Source organism: Bubalus kerabau, chromosome 4 (genome assembly GCF_029407905.1).
Source record: "Bubalus kerabau isolate K-KA32 ecotype Philippines breed swamp buffalo chromosome 4, PCC_UOA_SB_1v2, whole genome shotgun sequence".
Lineage (NCBI taxonomy): Eukaryota > Metazoa > Chordata > Mammalia > Artiodactyla > Bovidae > Bubalus > Bubalus kerabau.
The window spans coordinates 117766554-117783298 of NC_073627.1; the positions used below are offsets into that span (position 1 = coordinate 117766554).

Consider the following 16745-nt stretch of genomic DNA (forward strand, 5'->3'; position numbering starts at 1 on the left):
TCTGATGATATAAATGTTAGATCTTTTGTTATTGTCCCATGTTTCTGTTCATTTCTTTTCAGTCTATTTTCTCTCTGCTGTTCAGATTGAATATTAATAATTTCTATTGTCTTCAAGTTCATTGATTCTTTCCTCTGTCATATTTATACTCCTATTATGCCCATGCAGTGAGTTCTAAAATTTTAGTTATTATATCAGTTTTCAGTTCTAAGATTTCTATTTGGTACTTTTTCTCATGTCCTCTTTCTTTATTGAAGCTTTCTAATTTTTCACTTGATTCAAGAATGGTTACAGTTGTTCACTGAAGCCTTTTTATGGATGTTATTTAAAATCCTTGTCAGAATTCCAGCATCTGTGTCATCGTGATATTGGTATCTGTCTTTTCTCATTCAAATTGAAAGTTGCCTGGTTTTTAGCATGACAAGTGATTTTCAGTCTCATCCTGGAAATTCTGGGTATTATGTTATAAGGCTCTGGAGCCTATTTAATCTTGTTTTTTTCAGGCAGTTACTCTGTTCAGGGGTAGTGTGCAGGTCCAGGTTGGGTGGATATTCAGCTGTCTGCTGAGCATCACCATACTGAGGTGTGGGGATGGCTGTGGAAGGAGAAAGAGGCAAGCAGTAGCATCCAGGTATTGCTTCATTACAGTTCAGTGAGGACAGAAGTTCAGCTCTCCAGTGCGTCCTGCACACAGCAGTTGACACAAGTTGGTTAGGAAAAGTGGAGTGCCAACTCATACCACCTCACACTGCCTTATTCTTTTTTTTTTTTTTTTGCTGCCAGTTAGGTGTAGAAGTTCCGGAGAAGGCAATGGCACCCCACTCCAGTACTTTGCCTAGAAAATCCCATGGATGGAGGAGCCTGGTAGGCTGCAGTCCATGGGGTCGCTAAGAGTCGGACAAGACTGAGCGACTTCCCTTTCACTTTTCACTTTCATGCATTGGAGAAGGAAATGGCAACCCATTCCAGTGTTCTTGCCTGGAGAATCCCAGGGACGGAGGAGCCTGGTGGCTGCCGTCTGTGGGATCACACAGAGTCGGACACGACTGAAGTGACTTAGCAGCAGCAGCAGCAGCAGCAGGTGTAGAAGTTCAGCTTTCTTTTTGGAATTACTGATATGATTCCTATGCTAACATGGAAAGCCAATGGACCCTGCTGTGCTGGTGCTGCTGGTCCAAAAGTCTAGAAATGCACTGCGCCCTGTTAACACCATGAGGGGAAGTTGTTTTTCCTTTTGTTTGGCTACAGTAAAGTGGATATTACCAAAATAATTTTCTCTTCTGTTACGGCACTGTTTTTCTATTCTTTTGACTAAAGGGAACAGTTTTTTTGGGCTCCAAAATCACTGCAGATGGTGACTGCAGCCATGAAATTAAAAGATGCTTGCTCCTTGGAAGAAAAGTTATGACCAACCTAGACAGCATAAAAAGCAGAGACATTACTTTGCCAACAAAGGTCTGTCTAGTCAAAGTGATGTTTTTTCCAGTGGTCATGTATGGATGTGAGAGTTGGAGTATAAAGAAAGCTGAGTACTGAAGAAGTGATGCTTTTGAACTGTGGTGTTGGAGAAGACTCTTGAGAGTCCCTTGGACTGCAAGGAGATCCAACCAGTCCATCCTAAAGGAAATCAGTCCTGAATATTCATTGGAAGGACTGATACTGAAGCTGAAACTCCAATACTTTGGCCACCTGATGCAAAGAACTGACTCACTGGAAAAGACCCTGATGCTGAGAAAGATTTAAGGTGGGAGGAGAAGGGGATGACAGAGGATGACATGGTTGGATGGCATCACTAACTCAATGGACATGAGTCTGAGTAAGCTTTGGGAGTTGGTGATGGACAGGAAAGTCTGGTGTGCTGCAGCCCATGGGGTCGCAAAGAGTCAGACATGACTGAGCGACCGAACCGAACTGAACTGAAAGGGAACAGAGTTCTTGGGGGGTTTTAGTTATAGCTATTGATGGTTCCATGTAGCACACTTCTCTACCATCTTTTTCCAGATATATATGACAGGCAAAAAAAAAAAAAAAAAGTGTCCAGGGAACTCACAGCAATGTCATTCCTCAAGATTCAAAGTCCCTAGTCAATATGCTCTCTTCGTCTTTCAGAGTCTTTGCTTGTTGTATTCTATTCAGGGTTTTTAGTTATAAGAGGGAGGAAATAGCAAGTAATGGGGCCAAGCCATCTTGGGTAGAACAAGAAGTACCATTAGTTTTAATATATTTTCTTTACATTCAGTTAAAATATTTTCTAATTTTCATTGTGATTTGTTCTTTGACCCAAGGGATATAATGAGGCGTCTTGCTTCAGATAAAATATGATGATGTCTGGGATCTGCTTCAAAATAATACAGAAGGAGAAAGTGGGTGAGGGTACAGATGAAATATAATTGGCCAAGAGTTCATCATTTTAAAAGCAGAATGGTGAATTCATGAGAGTTCATTATACTTTTTTTGCCTCCTTTTGTATCTGCTTAAAATTTTCCATAACAAAAAGTTTTTAAAAATCAGAAAAAAACCACTGATTAATTTTCAAACACTTTGGAATTTTCTACTTACTCTTTTGCTATTGATTTCTAATTCAGTTCTCTGTAATTAGAATATATCTCTATATTACTTCAATACATTGAAATGTATTAAGACTTAAAAAAACCCAAAGTCTGACAACCTGTTAACATGTTTAGTTGATTTAACTTAATATAGCTGACATATTTGATTTAAAGCTATCATTTTACACCATCTTCTATTTTTCCACCATCTTTTGATATTTTAGTTCTCTATTTTTTACTTCTTTTATATTTATCAGCTATATTATAATGATTCCATCTATTTATAAATGTGATAGCTATATACTTTAAAACTATTCTTTTGGTAGTTATAAAGATCAACATTACCTTGACTTACCTTAAACTTGTACATTTACCTAAAGAGCTCAGAATTCTGCTTAAGATAGATTCCTGGAGGTGGGACACTTGAACACATGGCATGAATATTTTAAGGTCTTTGGGACATATGCTCAACCTCCTTTTCAAAAAAGATTGTACCAATTAATATCCACCTATAAGTTATTTTGGAGAAGGCAATAGCAACCCACTCCAGTACTCTTGTCTGGAAAATCCCATGGACAGAGGAGCCTGGTAGGCTGCAGTCCACGGGGTCGCTAAGAGTCGGACACGACTGAGTGACTTCACTTTCACTTTTCACTTTCATGCATTGGAGAAGGAAATGGGAACCCACTCCAGTGTTCTTGCCTGGAGAATGCCAGGGATGGGGGAGTCTGGTGGGCTGACGTCTATGGGGTCACACAGAGTCAGACACAACTGAAGAGATTTAGCAGCAGCAGCATAAGTTATTTTAATGGGCCCACGCCATTATTAATTATTAGTGCTTTAAAAATGTATTCATGAGGTAAGTGGGAAAAAATAAGCTTAATTCTTTAACTACTTTTGAGGTTGACTTTTTATTGTACATTCATTAATCAAGTAACCTTATGCTTCTGTGAATAACTTATTCACATTATTGGATAATTTTCATTTGAGATATTAGTGTTTTTCTTGTTAGTTTGTAAGAACTCATTTAAATTAGGAATAAATCTTTGTCAATTATTGAAAATATTTCTTCCTTGCTTGACTCTTACTTTGTAATAATCTTTCTCACTAACCAATAGAAAAGGGGAAGAGAAGAAAAAAATATACTGGCTCAAGACACAAGAGCAGATAGCCAGTCAAGGATTTTGCCTCTCTTAAAGCTATCATGTTTCTGTAAGAATTGACTACGTAACACTTTCCCTTCCAGGTTATCAAAGTTAAAAATAAGGAACATATCTCATGGCTCTTTAAGAGCGCTAGGAGAAGGCAATGGCACCCCACTCCAGTACTCTTGCCTGGAAAATCCCATGGATGGAGGAGCCTGGTAGGCTGCAGTCCCTGGGGTCGCTAAGAGTCGGACATGATTGAGCAACTTCACTTTCACTTTTCACTTTCATGCATTGGAGAAGGAAATGGCAACCCATTCCAGTGTTCTTGCCTGGAGAATCCCAGGGATGGCGGAGCCTGGTGGGCTGCCGTCTATGGGGTCGCACAGAGTCAGACACGACTGAAGTGACTTAGCAGCAGCAGCAGCAGCAGTTTGCATAAGTACTCAATTATCTTATTAAAAGTTGATAAGACTATTAAATATGGTTTCCTAGCATGATATTCCTTTACAGGTATAAGTAGATGCTTTTCTGATGGACTTTACCCTATTGGCTTCAAAGCAGCATTAGAGTGGGCAAGGGGGTGAAGTGAATCCATCTAAAAAATATTTACTAATCTTTTTTGAGCAGTGACAAGACCCAGTACTTAGGTCACTGGGAAAGTAAGGTCAGGAGACACATAGTCTTAGCGTTTGACCGAGGCAAGATGAGACACAGATGATTGTCTAGGTAGCTGTGTGTGCCCTATGGAGGGATCAGAACAACAGAGACCTATCTTGCCCCACCTTCAAAAGAAAAACCTATTGTTCCAATGTTTTCAGTTTTAACCATAAAACAGGGGAAAGGGTTTCATTTATTTAAACAGCTGAACATGTATCAGAAACCCTTACAAAAGCATGCTTAAAGTACAGCAACATATTTAAACTTATTCTGAGACTCTCTTCAGAGAGAGCAAAGTTATTTGGGTTTGAAAAAGGAATGAACATTAGCACATGATGTTCTGTAAGCTCATCTACTTACCATCATACTGCAGAAATCCATTTTCATCTGTCTCTATCTCAGACTCTGGCTGGAAAAACAATAAAGTACCCAAAAGAACTTCAGTGCAGAAATAAAACAGTCATAGAAGGAAGAGGTGACCAACCTTTAACAAATGCTTTGGTGATGAGGATAAATAAAATCAAAGATTAGCTCCCATAAGTGTGCCATCTGGTGGATAAGTAACACTATTGCATTGAGCCTGTCTTCACTACAAAAGCTCAATCACTTAGCAAAGGCTTTTGGATGTAATTCAAGTAACATTGCTATTATAACTGTTTCTATTTAAATAAATTATTTGAGAAGTTTCATAGATACCTTAAAAAAATCATCCTGAGATAGGACACTGCAGTTTGGAAGGTGTTTCTGCAAATTCTTAGCCAGTGTTGTCTTCCCACCATTTGTCACACTGAACCAAAAAAAAAAAAAAAAAGAGAATACTGAGAAGGAAGATGCATTAAAAGAACATAAAACATTTTAAATTGACTTTTTACAAAAAGTATATTTCACACAATATGTAATAACCAAGAAGAATTATTTCCTTTATAGATAATACTTCTTTGTTTGGCAAAACTATAAGCCTAAATAGGTCTTATGAAACAGACAGGATGGAGCAGAAAGGTAACTAACTGCTGGGTAAGTGAACTGGGTAATATTAAATACTAAGACTTAAATTACAGCTATTGTATTGGAAGTAAAACAATTTTTTGTCTATGCTGAAACATTACAGGGTTCACATGGCACTCAGAGAAGGTGAGAAGCACATCTTAGTGCAAGTATATGAAACTGTACATGCTCACTATGATTCCGTCTCAATGTACAGTGAAGAAAAGTGGAGGAGTGGCTTATTACAAGCCCACCTATCAAGACTTTTCATCTCCTGTGGGGTGCCTCCCTTCCTTCTAATCTCTCTCCACTGGTTGGGCTGGTTGGGAGGTCCATTGTAGCTTATTGCATCCAGTCTGGACTGTGACATCAAGGAGAATGGGGACCCTGACCACCTCCTCTGCGTATGTATCTAGTTTTCTGGTACTCAAAAACGTGCATAGTGGGTGGAGAGCACTTCTCCACTCAGTAACTCAAACAGATTATTTTTAACCTGGGGCTGATGTAACTCTAAAGAGTCTATGGACAGATTCAAGGTCTTTATGAACTTGAAAGAAATTTACATCTTTATTTTCACTAAATTCTAACAGATTTTTGGCATTTCCTTTCATTATAAATATAAATCAGAAACAACACTATTGTTAATTGTACCTGTGACTTTTTCACCAATAGAAATCACAAATAGATAGTTTCATAACATGTTGCACTTGGGGCAGACATCTTGTATTAATACCATTGATACTCATTATTACTTCAAATTTACTGTAGTTTTTAGACTTACCATTGGACAGTGCTATTTAGTGAGTTAACAAAGAAGCACGTATATCACAATGCTACCAATTTGCTTTTAAAAATATTTTTATAACTGTATTATTATCACAGTTGGTTTCCTTTGCATTCCTCTTTTATTTTGTGCACTTAAAAGCACTACTGTAAGAAATCAAGACTTCACCATACCATCAAATGTCTATAGTACAAAAAAACTCCTGACTGCACATGTATTTGTAAGGACCCAGTAAAATGAACTGTAATATGTTTATAATCTAGAAAGGGGAAAAGGATCTAATATTTTTTCATCAAAATTGTTTACTAGATATAATTCAGTTATTACCCAAATACCTTATACCTACAAAGTAAAAGGAACTTGATTCACAATTTTCTTGTTGTTGTTGTTTAATCTCAGTTCAGTTCAGTTCAGTCGCTCAGTCATGTCCGATTATTTGCGACCCCATGAATCACAGCACGCCAGGCCTCCCTGTCCATCACCAACTCAGATTCATGTCCATCGAGTCAGTGATGCCATCCAGCCATCTCATCCTCTGTCGTCCCCTTCTCCTCCTGCCCCCAATCCCTCCCAGCATCAGAGTCTTTTCCAATGAGTCAACTCTTCGCATGAGGTGGCCCAAGTACTGGAGTTTCAGCTTTAGCATCATTCCTTCCAAAGAACACCCAGGGCTGATCTCCTTCAGAATGGACTGGTTGGATCTCCTTGCAGTCCAAGGGACTCTCAAGAGTCTTCTCCAACACCACAGTTCAAAAGCAACAATTCTTCAGCGCTCAGCTTTCTTCACAGTCCAACTCTCACATCCATACATGACCACTGGAAAAACCATAGCCTTGAGGCTAGACAGACCTTTGTGGGCAAAGTAATGTCTCTACTTTTCAATATGCTGTCTAGGTTGGTCATAACTTTCCTTCCAAGGAGTAAGCGTCTTTTAATTTCATGGTTGCAGTCACCATCTGCAGTGATTTTGGAGCCCAGAAAAATAAAGTCTGACACTGTTTCCACTGTTTCTCCATCTATTTCCCATGAAGTGATGGGACTGGATGCCATGATCTTCGTTTTCTGAATGTTGAGCTTTAAGCCAACTTTTTCACTCTCCTCTTTCACTTTCATCAAGAGGCGTTTTAGTTCCTCTTCACTTTGTGCCATAGGGTGGTGTCATCTGCATATCTGAGGTTATTGATATTTCTCCTGGCAATCTTGATTCCAGCTTGTGTTTCTTCCAGTCCAGCGTTTCTCATGATGTACTCTGCATAGAAGTTAAATAAGCAGGGTGACAACATACAGCCTTGACGTACTCCTTTTCCTATTTGGAACCAGTCTGTTGTTCCATGTCCAGTCCTAACTGTTGCTTCCTGACCTGCATACAGATTTCTCAAGAGGCAGGTCAGGTGGTCTGGTATTCCCATCTCTTTCAGAATTTTCCACAGTTGATTGTGATCTATGCAGTCAAAGGCTTTGGCATAGTCAATAAAGCAGAAATAGATGTTTTTCTGGAACTCTCTTGCTTTTTCCATGATCCAGTGTATGTTGGCAATTTGATCTCTGGTTCCTCTGCCTTTCTTCACTGACTTAGCTGGAGCCAGTGAAAAATAAGCACCCCATTTTTTTTAGACTCAGAGGAGATGGACCAGCTAGAAGGTAGTCCAGGTCAGAGAGATTTCCAGGCAGGGGGCGGGGAGGGGGGTAGAATTTAACGCATCTGAGCCTAGAACCTATTAGTCTGCAACCATCCTGGTGAGCTGACACCTTAAGACTCAACTCTTCTCCTTCAGCATGCTCATAACCACCACGCACCAGGAGGCCCACAGCCTCTTGTATGTGCTCTCCAACCCCAGGGCCAGACTGTCCAGATGGAGCAGATTCCATCCTGGCATATAGGGAAGGAAATGGGTGTACTTTTGTTCACAAAACCCAAATAAATGCACAACTTCTAGTCCATTTTTCCAGTGTGACAAAAATTTCTAGTCTGTTTTTCATGTGACAGGTAACAAGAGAGGTCACTGTATTTGGAACATGGTATCTGGCTAGGGAAATGGCAACCCTTTCTAGTATTCTTGCCTCGAAAATCCCATGGACAGAGGAGCCTGGTGGGTTACAGTCACTGGGGTTTCAAGAGTTGGAAATGACTAGTGACCACCACGACCACCATCTGGCTAGGGAGGAGTTAAAAAAAGCTGTCTATAATTACTCCAACAAGTGGAGAATCCTTCCTGCAAGAGATAGATATTAAAATTCTCATTGTCGAACTGAAGTAGCAATGGACGCGCTGGAGTCGTTGTTGGACGAGGTGGCCCTGGAGGGGCTTGATGGCCTGTGCCTTCCCGTACTTTGGAGCCGTCTGGAGACGCGAGTGCCGCCCTTCCCGCTTCCTTTGGAGCCCTACACGCAGGAGTTTCTGTGGCGGGCCCTTGCCACGAACCCGGGCATCAGCTTCTACGAGGAGCCTCGGGAACAACCAGACCTCCAGCTCCAAGATCGGTATGAAGAAATTGATTTGGAAACGGGCATTGTGGAGTCCAGGAGGGACCCGGTCCCTCTGGAGGATGTCTACCCCATTCACATGATCTTGGAGAATAAAGATGGCATCCAGGGCTCATGCCGGTACTTCAAGGAGAGGAAGAACATTACCAACGACATCAGAACCAAGATGTTACAGCCCTGCTGCACGATGGTGGAAACCTTTGGCAGGTGGGGGAAGAAACTGATCATTGTTGCCTCCCAGGACATGCGGTACCGGGCCTTGATCGGCTTTGAGGGTGACCCCGACTTGAAGCTCCTGGGCTTCTCCTACTGCATCTTGGAGCGGTTAGGCTGGTCCCAGTGGCAGGGGGAGCTCCAGCAAGACCTCCACAAAACTGCTTTCAAGGTTGATGCTGGGAAGCTTCACTATCACAGGAAAATTTTGAACAAAAACGGGCTGATTACGATGCAGTCCCATGTGATCCGATTGCCCACCGGGGCCCAGCAGCACTCAATCCTCCTCCTCCTGGACCGGTTTCACATGGACAGGAGGAGCAAATACGACATCCTCATGGAGAAGCTTTCAACTCTGCTGAGCGCACGGAATAACCAGACTGAAGGAACAAGACAAGGGTGCCCACTTTCACCATTACTATTCAACATAGTTTTGGAAGTTTTGGCCACAGCAATCAGAACAGAAAAAGAAATAAAAGGAATCCAAATTGGAAAAGAAGAAGTAAAGCTCTCACTGTTTGCAGATGACATGATCCTCTACATAGAAAACCCTAAAGACTCCACCAGAAAATTACTAGAACTAATCAATGACTATAGTAAAGTTGCAGGATATAAAATCAACACACAGAAATCACTTGCATTCCTATACACTAATAATGAGAAAACAGAAAGAGAAATTAAGGAAACAATTCCATTCACCATTGCAACGGAAAGAATAAAATACTTAGGAATATATCTACCTAAAGAAACTAAAGAGCTATATATAGAAAACTATAAAACACTGGTGAAAGAAATCAAAGAGGACACTAAGAGATGGAGAAATATACCATGTTCCTGGATTGGAAGAATCAATATAGTGAAAATGAGTATACTACCCAAAGCAATCTATAGATTCAATGCAATCCCTATCAAGCTACCAACAGCATTCTTCACAGAGCTAGAACAAATAATTTCACAATTTGTATGGAAATACAAAAAACCTCGAATAGCCAAAGCGATCTTGAGAAAGAAGAATGGAACTGGAGGAATCAACCTACCTGACTTCAGGCTCTACTACAAAGCCACAGTTATCAAGACAGTATGGTACTGGCACAAAGACAGAAATATAGATCAATGGAACAAAATAGAAAGCCCAGAGATAAATCCACGCACATATGGACACCTTATCTTTGACAAAGGAGGCAAGAATATACAATGGATTAAAGACAATCTCTTTAACAAGTGGTGCTGGGAAATCTGGTCAATCACTTGTAAAAGAATGAAACTACAACACTCTAACACCATACACAAAAATAAACTCAAAATGGATTAAAGATCTAAAAGTAAGACCAGAAATTATAAAACTCCTAGAGGAGAACATAGGCAAAACACTCTCTGACATACATCACAGCAGGATCCTCTATGACCCACCTCCCAGAATATTGGAAATAAAAGCAAAAATAAACAAATGGGACCTAATTAACCTTAAAAGCTTCTGCACATCAAAGGAAACTATTAGCAAGGTGAAAAGACAGCCTTCAGAATGGGAGAAGATAATAGCAAATGAAGCAACTGACAAACAACTAATCTCGAGAATATACAAGCAACTCCTACAGCTCAACTCCAGAAAAATAAATGACCCAATCAAAAAATGGACCAAAGAACTAAATAGACATTTCTCCAAAGAAGACATACAGATGGCTAACAAACACATGAAAAGATGCTCAACATCACTCATTATCAGAGAAATGCAAATCAAAACCACTATGAGGTACCATTTCACACCAGTCAGAATGGCTTTGATCCAAAAGTCTACAAGTAATAAATGCTGGAGAGGGTGTGGAGAAAAGGGAACCCTCTTACACTGTTGGTGGGAATGCAAACTAGTACAGCCACTATGGAGAACAGTGTGGAGATTCCTTAAAAAACTGGAAATAGACCTGCCTTATGATCCAGCAATCCCACTGCTGGGCATACACACTGAAGAAACCAGAAGGGAAAGAGACACGTGTACCCCAATGTTCATCGCAGCACTGTTTATAATAGCCAGGACATGGAAGCAACCTAGATGTCCATCAGCAGATGAATGGATAAGAAAGCTATGGTACATATACACAATGGAGTATTACTCAGCCATTAAAAAGAATACATTTGAATCAGTTCTAATGAGGTGGATGAAACTGGAGCCTATTATACAGAGTGAAGTAAGCCAGAAAGAAAAACACCAATACAGTATACTAACGCATATATATGGAATTTAGAAAGATGGTAACAATAACCCTGTGTACGAGACAGCAAAAGAGACACTGATGTATAGAACAGTCTTATGGACTCTGTGGGAGAGGGAGAGGATGGGAAGATTTGGGAGAATGGCATTGAAACATGTAAAATATCATGTATGAAACGAGTTGCCAGTCCAGGTTCGATGCACGATACTGGATGCTTGGGGCTGGTGCACTGGGACGACCCAGAGGGATGGAATGGGGAGGGAGGAGGGAGGAGGGTTCAGGATGGGGAACACATGTATACCTGTGGCGGATTCATTTTGATATTTAGCAAAACTAATACAATTATGTAAAGTTTAAAAATAAAATAAAATATAAAAAAAAAAAAAAAGGATGTAAGAAAAAAAAAATAAAAAAAATTCTCATTGTCCAGTTGAGGAACTAAGGGTTGAAAAGTTGTATGTTCATAAAAACTTGCCTAAGGTAACGACTGGAGATGAACCAGTACAGCGTTTCTCATGATGTACTCTGCATAGAAGTTAAATAAGCAGGGTGACAATATACAGCCTTGATGTATTCCTTTTCCTATTTGGAACCAGTCTGTTGTTCCATGTCCAGTTCTAACTGTTGCTTCCTGACCTGCATACAGGTTTTTCATGAGGCAGGTCAGGTGGTCTGGTAATTAGTTCACAGGGCAGCAAATTTTAAGTACAAGAATGGGAAAGACTAGAGATCTCTTCAAGAAAATTAGAGATTCCAAGGGGACATTTCATGCAAAGATGGGCTCAATAAAGGACAGAAATGGTATGGAACTAACAGAAGCAGAAGATATTAAGAAGAGGTGGCAAGAATACAGAGAAGAACTGTACAAAAATGAGCTTCATGACCCAGATAATCATGATGGATCACTGACCTAGAAACAGACATCCTGGAATGTGAAGTCAAGTGGGCCTTAGAAAGCATCACTATGAACAAAGCTAGTGGAGGTGATGGAATTCCAGTTGAGCTATTTCAAATCCTGAAAGATGACACTGTGAAAGTGCCGCACTCAATATGCCAGCAAATTTGGAAAACTCAGCAGTGGCCACAGGACTGGAAAAGATCAGTTTCCATTCCAATCCCAAAGAAAGGTAATGCCAAAGAATGCTCAAACTACCGCACAATTGTACTCATCTCACATGCTAGTAAAGTAATGCTCAAAATTCTGCAAGCCAGGCTTCAGCAATACGTGAACCGTGAGCTCCAGATGTTCAAGCTGGTTTTAGAAAAGGCAGAGGAACCAGAGATCAAATTGCCAACATCTGATGGATCATGGAAAAAGCAAGAGAGTTCCAGAAAAACATCTATTTCTGCTTTATTGACTATGCCAAAGCCTTTGACTGCGTGGGTCACAATCAACTGTGGAAAATTCTGAAAGAGATGGGAATACCAGACCACCTGACCTGCCTCTTGAGAAATCTGTATGCAGGTCAGGAAGCAACAGTTAGGACTGGACATGGAACAACAGACTGGTTCCAAATAGGAAAAGGAGTACGTCAAGGCTGTATGTTGTCACCCTGCTTATTTAACTTCTATGCAGAGTACATCATGAGAAACGCTGGACTGGAAGAAACACAAGCTGGAATCAAGATTGCCAGGAGAAATATCAATAACCTCAGATATGCAGATGACACCACCCTATGGCACAAAGTGAAGAGGAACTAAAACGCCTCTTGATGAAAGTGAAAAAGGAGAGTGAAAAAGTTGGTTTAAAGCTCAACATTCAGAAAACGAAGATCATGGCATCTGGTCCCATCACTTCATGGGAAATAGATGGAGAAACAGTGGAAACAGTGTCAGACTTTATTTTTCTGGGCTCCAAAATCACTGCAGATGGTGATTTCAGCCATGAAATTAAAAGACGCTTACTCCTTGGAAGAAAAGTTATGACTAACCTAGACAGCATATTGAAAAGCAGACATATTACTTTGCCAACAAAGGTCCGTCTAGTCAAGGATATCATTTTTCCAGTGGTCATGTATGGATGGGAGAGTTGAACTGTGAAGAAGGCTGAGAACCGAAGAATTGTTGCTTTTGAACTGTGGTGTTGGAGAAGACTCTTGAGAGTCCCTTGGACTGCAAGGAGATCCAACTAGTCCATTCTGAAGGAGATCAGCCCTGGGATTTCTTTGGAAGGAATGATGCTAAAGCTGAAACTCCAGTACTTTGGTCGCCTCATGCAAAGAGTTGACTCATTGGAAAAGACTCTGATGCTGGGAGGGATTGGGGGCAAGAGGAGAAGGGGACGACAGAGGATGAGATGGCTGGATGGCATCACTGACTCGATGGACGTGAATCTGAGTGAACTCCGGGAGTTGGTGATGGACAGGGATGCCTGGCGTGCTGGGATTCATGGGGTCGCGAAGGGTCGGACACGACTGAGCGACTGACCTGAAGTGAACTGAACTGAGATGCAGCACAGTGCATTTGGAGGAAGGCAGGCAGGAACTGCAGCTGAGTCTGGCAAGGGCTTTGCAGACGCAGCAACAAAATCCTGGCCCATGCTGAGGAAGAGACAGTGAAGAGAGGCTTTCTTAGGGAGTAATGCACATGACAAGAAAGCATGACCCAGATTTCCACATGTAGCGCTGGAATACTGAGATGAGGGGCGTTTACTCGAATGTATGCGGAATGAAGGTTGGACTGGATCCTGTAGTGGATCTGGCAGTGGCCTCTCCGGGCTCCCCCTCCTGCCACCCTGTTCCCAAGGTCTGGTTTGGAGTGACCCGCTCTCAATTTCAGAGACGGGCCCCACTGGCCTAAACCAATCAAGGTAGTCTCCTTGCTTTTGCCTTTGACTGTGACTGTGGGTATGTGACACAGCTGGTCAAGTCTAAGAGACCCTTGACCTAGGGGAAGCAAAGTCCCTGCCCTAGTGCTAGGCTCAGAAGCAGCACGAGGTCCCAGGAACTGCTGGTGGTCTCCTGTGACCAAATAATGCAACCAACTTTAGATGAATTCAAAAGGAGGAAGACACAGAGAGAAATGGAGTCTTTGGTGACACCCCTAAGCTCCTACATAAAATTTTTCCTGTACCCTGCCTGCCCCTGACGCTTATATATTTTTTATTTTGGATGGTCCTCATATATCCAGAAATTCAGACTGCATTTTAAATAATTGGGAACCACTGGATATCGTTCATCAGGTGAGAAAATAATCTAAAAATTTTGTATAAAGATTAAACTGGTAGAGGTATGTAGGAAAGATTAAAAGGAGGAGACTGGAATCAGGGAATAAAAGGGCTTTAATTAGGATGGTGGCAATGAGCATGGAAAGCAAGGGATGGACAAGAGAAGCCAAGGCAGAGAAAAACTGAACTTTGTTCTAATTAGACGGGAGCAAGTCAGGGCAAAGTTCTGGCATTTAATTCACTCAATTTTACTTCTAACTGATGACTCACTATAGTAATGTAATACAATAATACAACGATCTTGCCCAAATCACAAACTTTTAATTTCAATAGTCTTAACTATTTTATTAACTAGACTACACATAATGTGAAAGTACTCAGAAGAAAGATGAATATAATGCACTAGCAAAAAAACAATGTCCTCTTGAGTTGCTGTAGTCTTATTTGAATGCCCACTTCTGGTTACATGGGTAGGGTGACCATATAATTTAGGATAATTTAGGACACTTCTAAGAGTGAGAGGGGTAAATGATTAATAATCATGCCACGGCAATAAGGACTACTTCAAGATAAAAAAGTATGGGGAAAAAGGAGTAGCGGTGAGGTGTTTCCTCATTCCACATGTCCAAACTGAGCATAACTGGAAAGAAACCGTAGATTTTCTAAGTCACAGTGGAGGAGCAGCCATGTGGAGAATGATATATCACCCCAAACCAAAGTAGCATCTGATGAGGCCTTGCCACTGGTGTCAGCTTCAGAAAATAAAGTCAAGCAGGTAGACTTTGTGTACTGACTCTCCTGTTTCTGTTTACAGGAAATTCTCCCATTTCTCGGCATCTACATAGCCAATGCTTAATTCTTTTAAATTCAGTAGTGGCTTGCTCTCTTTTCTCTTTCCTTCTCACTGCTTCTCCTTCTCCCACCACATCCACATGGCAACACCCTTTGGACATCCTGAGTATCTTGACCAGCTATTGGTAGCAAAATTACTTACCCACTGATTCCAATGACAAATGTTTTCATAATTAGCTTTGAAAATCACGTCTTCCTAAAATTAAAAAAAAAAAAAATCGAAGGCATATCACTTAGGTGTCCAAAGAGATAAAAGAGAGTCCTAACTTAGGAGGGCCAGCTGAAGGAGAAGATGCTACTGAACTCTGGGTTACCCCCCTTGGATTACCCACATTCCATGGGAGAGCTTCAAACAGTACCAGCTTCTCTCTGCCATACTCTCGTGCTAAGCGCCAACGGCGGGTAGTACTCAGGGCCCAAGAGCCAAGTCAAGGGAACTAAAAGGGTCCCTATGGCCAAGCACACATCCCTGAGGGTTTGTTTTCAAGGGCAGGGAAGAGCTGCAGAGCCCTGGGGCATATTACAGAGTTTCACGCTCCCCTCAGGCAGATGACTTGTCACCTACATGACTCAATCACCCAAGAATGACCCATTAACCCCAAGGCAAGGAGTTGGCTGAGATGGCCTCTTTCTCCTTCTGAAATGGGGAGAAAGTCACTGCTGGCCAGAGCCTGGAGGGTGCTCCAGGGACTTAAAGGGTGCTCCCTTTAAGGGTGCTATTTCCTCACTCTAGGGCCAGGGTAGAAAAATTTTCAGTAATGGGCCAGGGAGTAAATATTTGAGGCTTTGTGGGCCAGGAGGCAAAGTCAGGGTTATTATTTAAGAACTTACAAGAGAGAAACCATTTGCACAAACTTTTTGACAGAAGCCAAAACATAATAATAATTGAGTACTTTTTTTTTTTTTGTAATGCATGTCTACAAATGAGAAGAATGGGATTCCTTTTCTATTGGGATAACATTTCCCTTACTGGATTTCAGAATGAGTGTTTCCTATTACAAAATGTTACAAGTGTTCAGGCAAAGGGCTGGGTTTTAGCTGCAGGCCACTGCTGGCTGACCCCTGGTCTGGGGAGTGGAGAGCATTTTAATGCATGGCCCCCTAAGATTTACCAAAGTACTCTTGTGGATATTCCAAGGACCACTGTCATCTCTTTAAGTGAGAAGATGAAGCCCAGCAGCAGGGAACCTTAGCACAATGGTTCTAGAAGGTTGTCTCTGACTGATGCTGCTCTTTATTCCTGACTGTTCTAGCGGAATGATTAGGAATCTAAGCTGTGCCACCCCGGGTACATGGTGGCTAGTCTTGGCTGCCCTCCCAGTTCCTACCCGGACCTGTGTCCAGACTCCCTCTGTGGGGATAGTAGGGAGAAAAATCTGGTAGAGAGAGGGATGGTGTTCCTTGGCTTTTCTTCAGCTTTTCCAGAACACAGTTGGCCCTTGGTGTCTGAGGGCTCCACATATGCAGATTCAACCAACACTGGTTTGAAAGTATTTGGGGGAAAAAAAATTTAGGAAGTTCCAAAGAGCAAAACTTGAATTTGCTGCACCAGCAACTATTTACATAGCGTTTGCATTGAATTTACAATTATTTCCACAGCATGTCCATTTTATTAGGGATTACATGTCTAGAAATGATTTAAAGCACGTGAGAGGATGTGCATAAGTTAAATGCAAATACTTTGCCATTTTATATAAGGGA

General features: G+C 41.3%; 1 protein-coding gene across 3 annotated transcripts in view; it reads right to left on the bottom strand.

Moving 5' to 3' along the window:
- The window catches only part of NMRK1 (nicotinamide riboside kinase 1), a 28415-nt gene that overhangs the window by 8550 nt on the left and 3120 nt on the right, over positions 1–16745 (bottom strand). For 2 of the 3 annotated variants that reach the window (XM_055578326.1, XM_055578324.1), the window contains exons 2-4: positions 15187–15240; positions 5051–5141; positions 4715–4763 (exon numbers count right to left, since the gene is read on the bottom strand). In XM_055578326.1, coding sequence (XP_055434301.1) covers positions 4715–4763; positions 5051–5141; positions 15187–15215 — 169 coding nt within the window. In that variant the 5' untranslated portion in view covers positions 15216–15240. Of the gene's footprint in view, positions 1–4714; positions 4764–5050; positions 5142–15186; positions 15241–15376; positions 15464–16745 lie in introns of those variants that run through there. The other variant, XM_055578325.1, reaches the window with a different exon arrangement.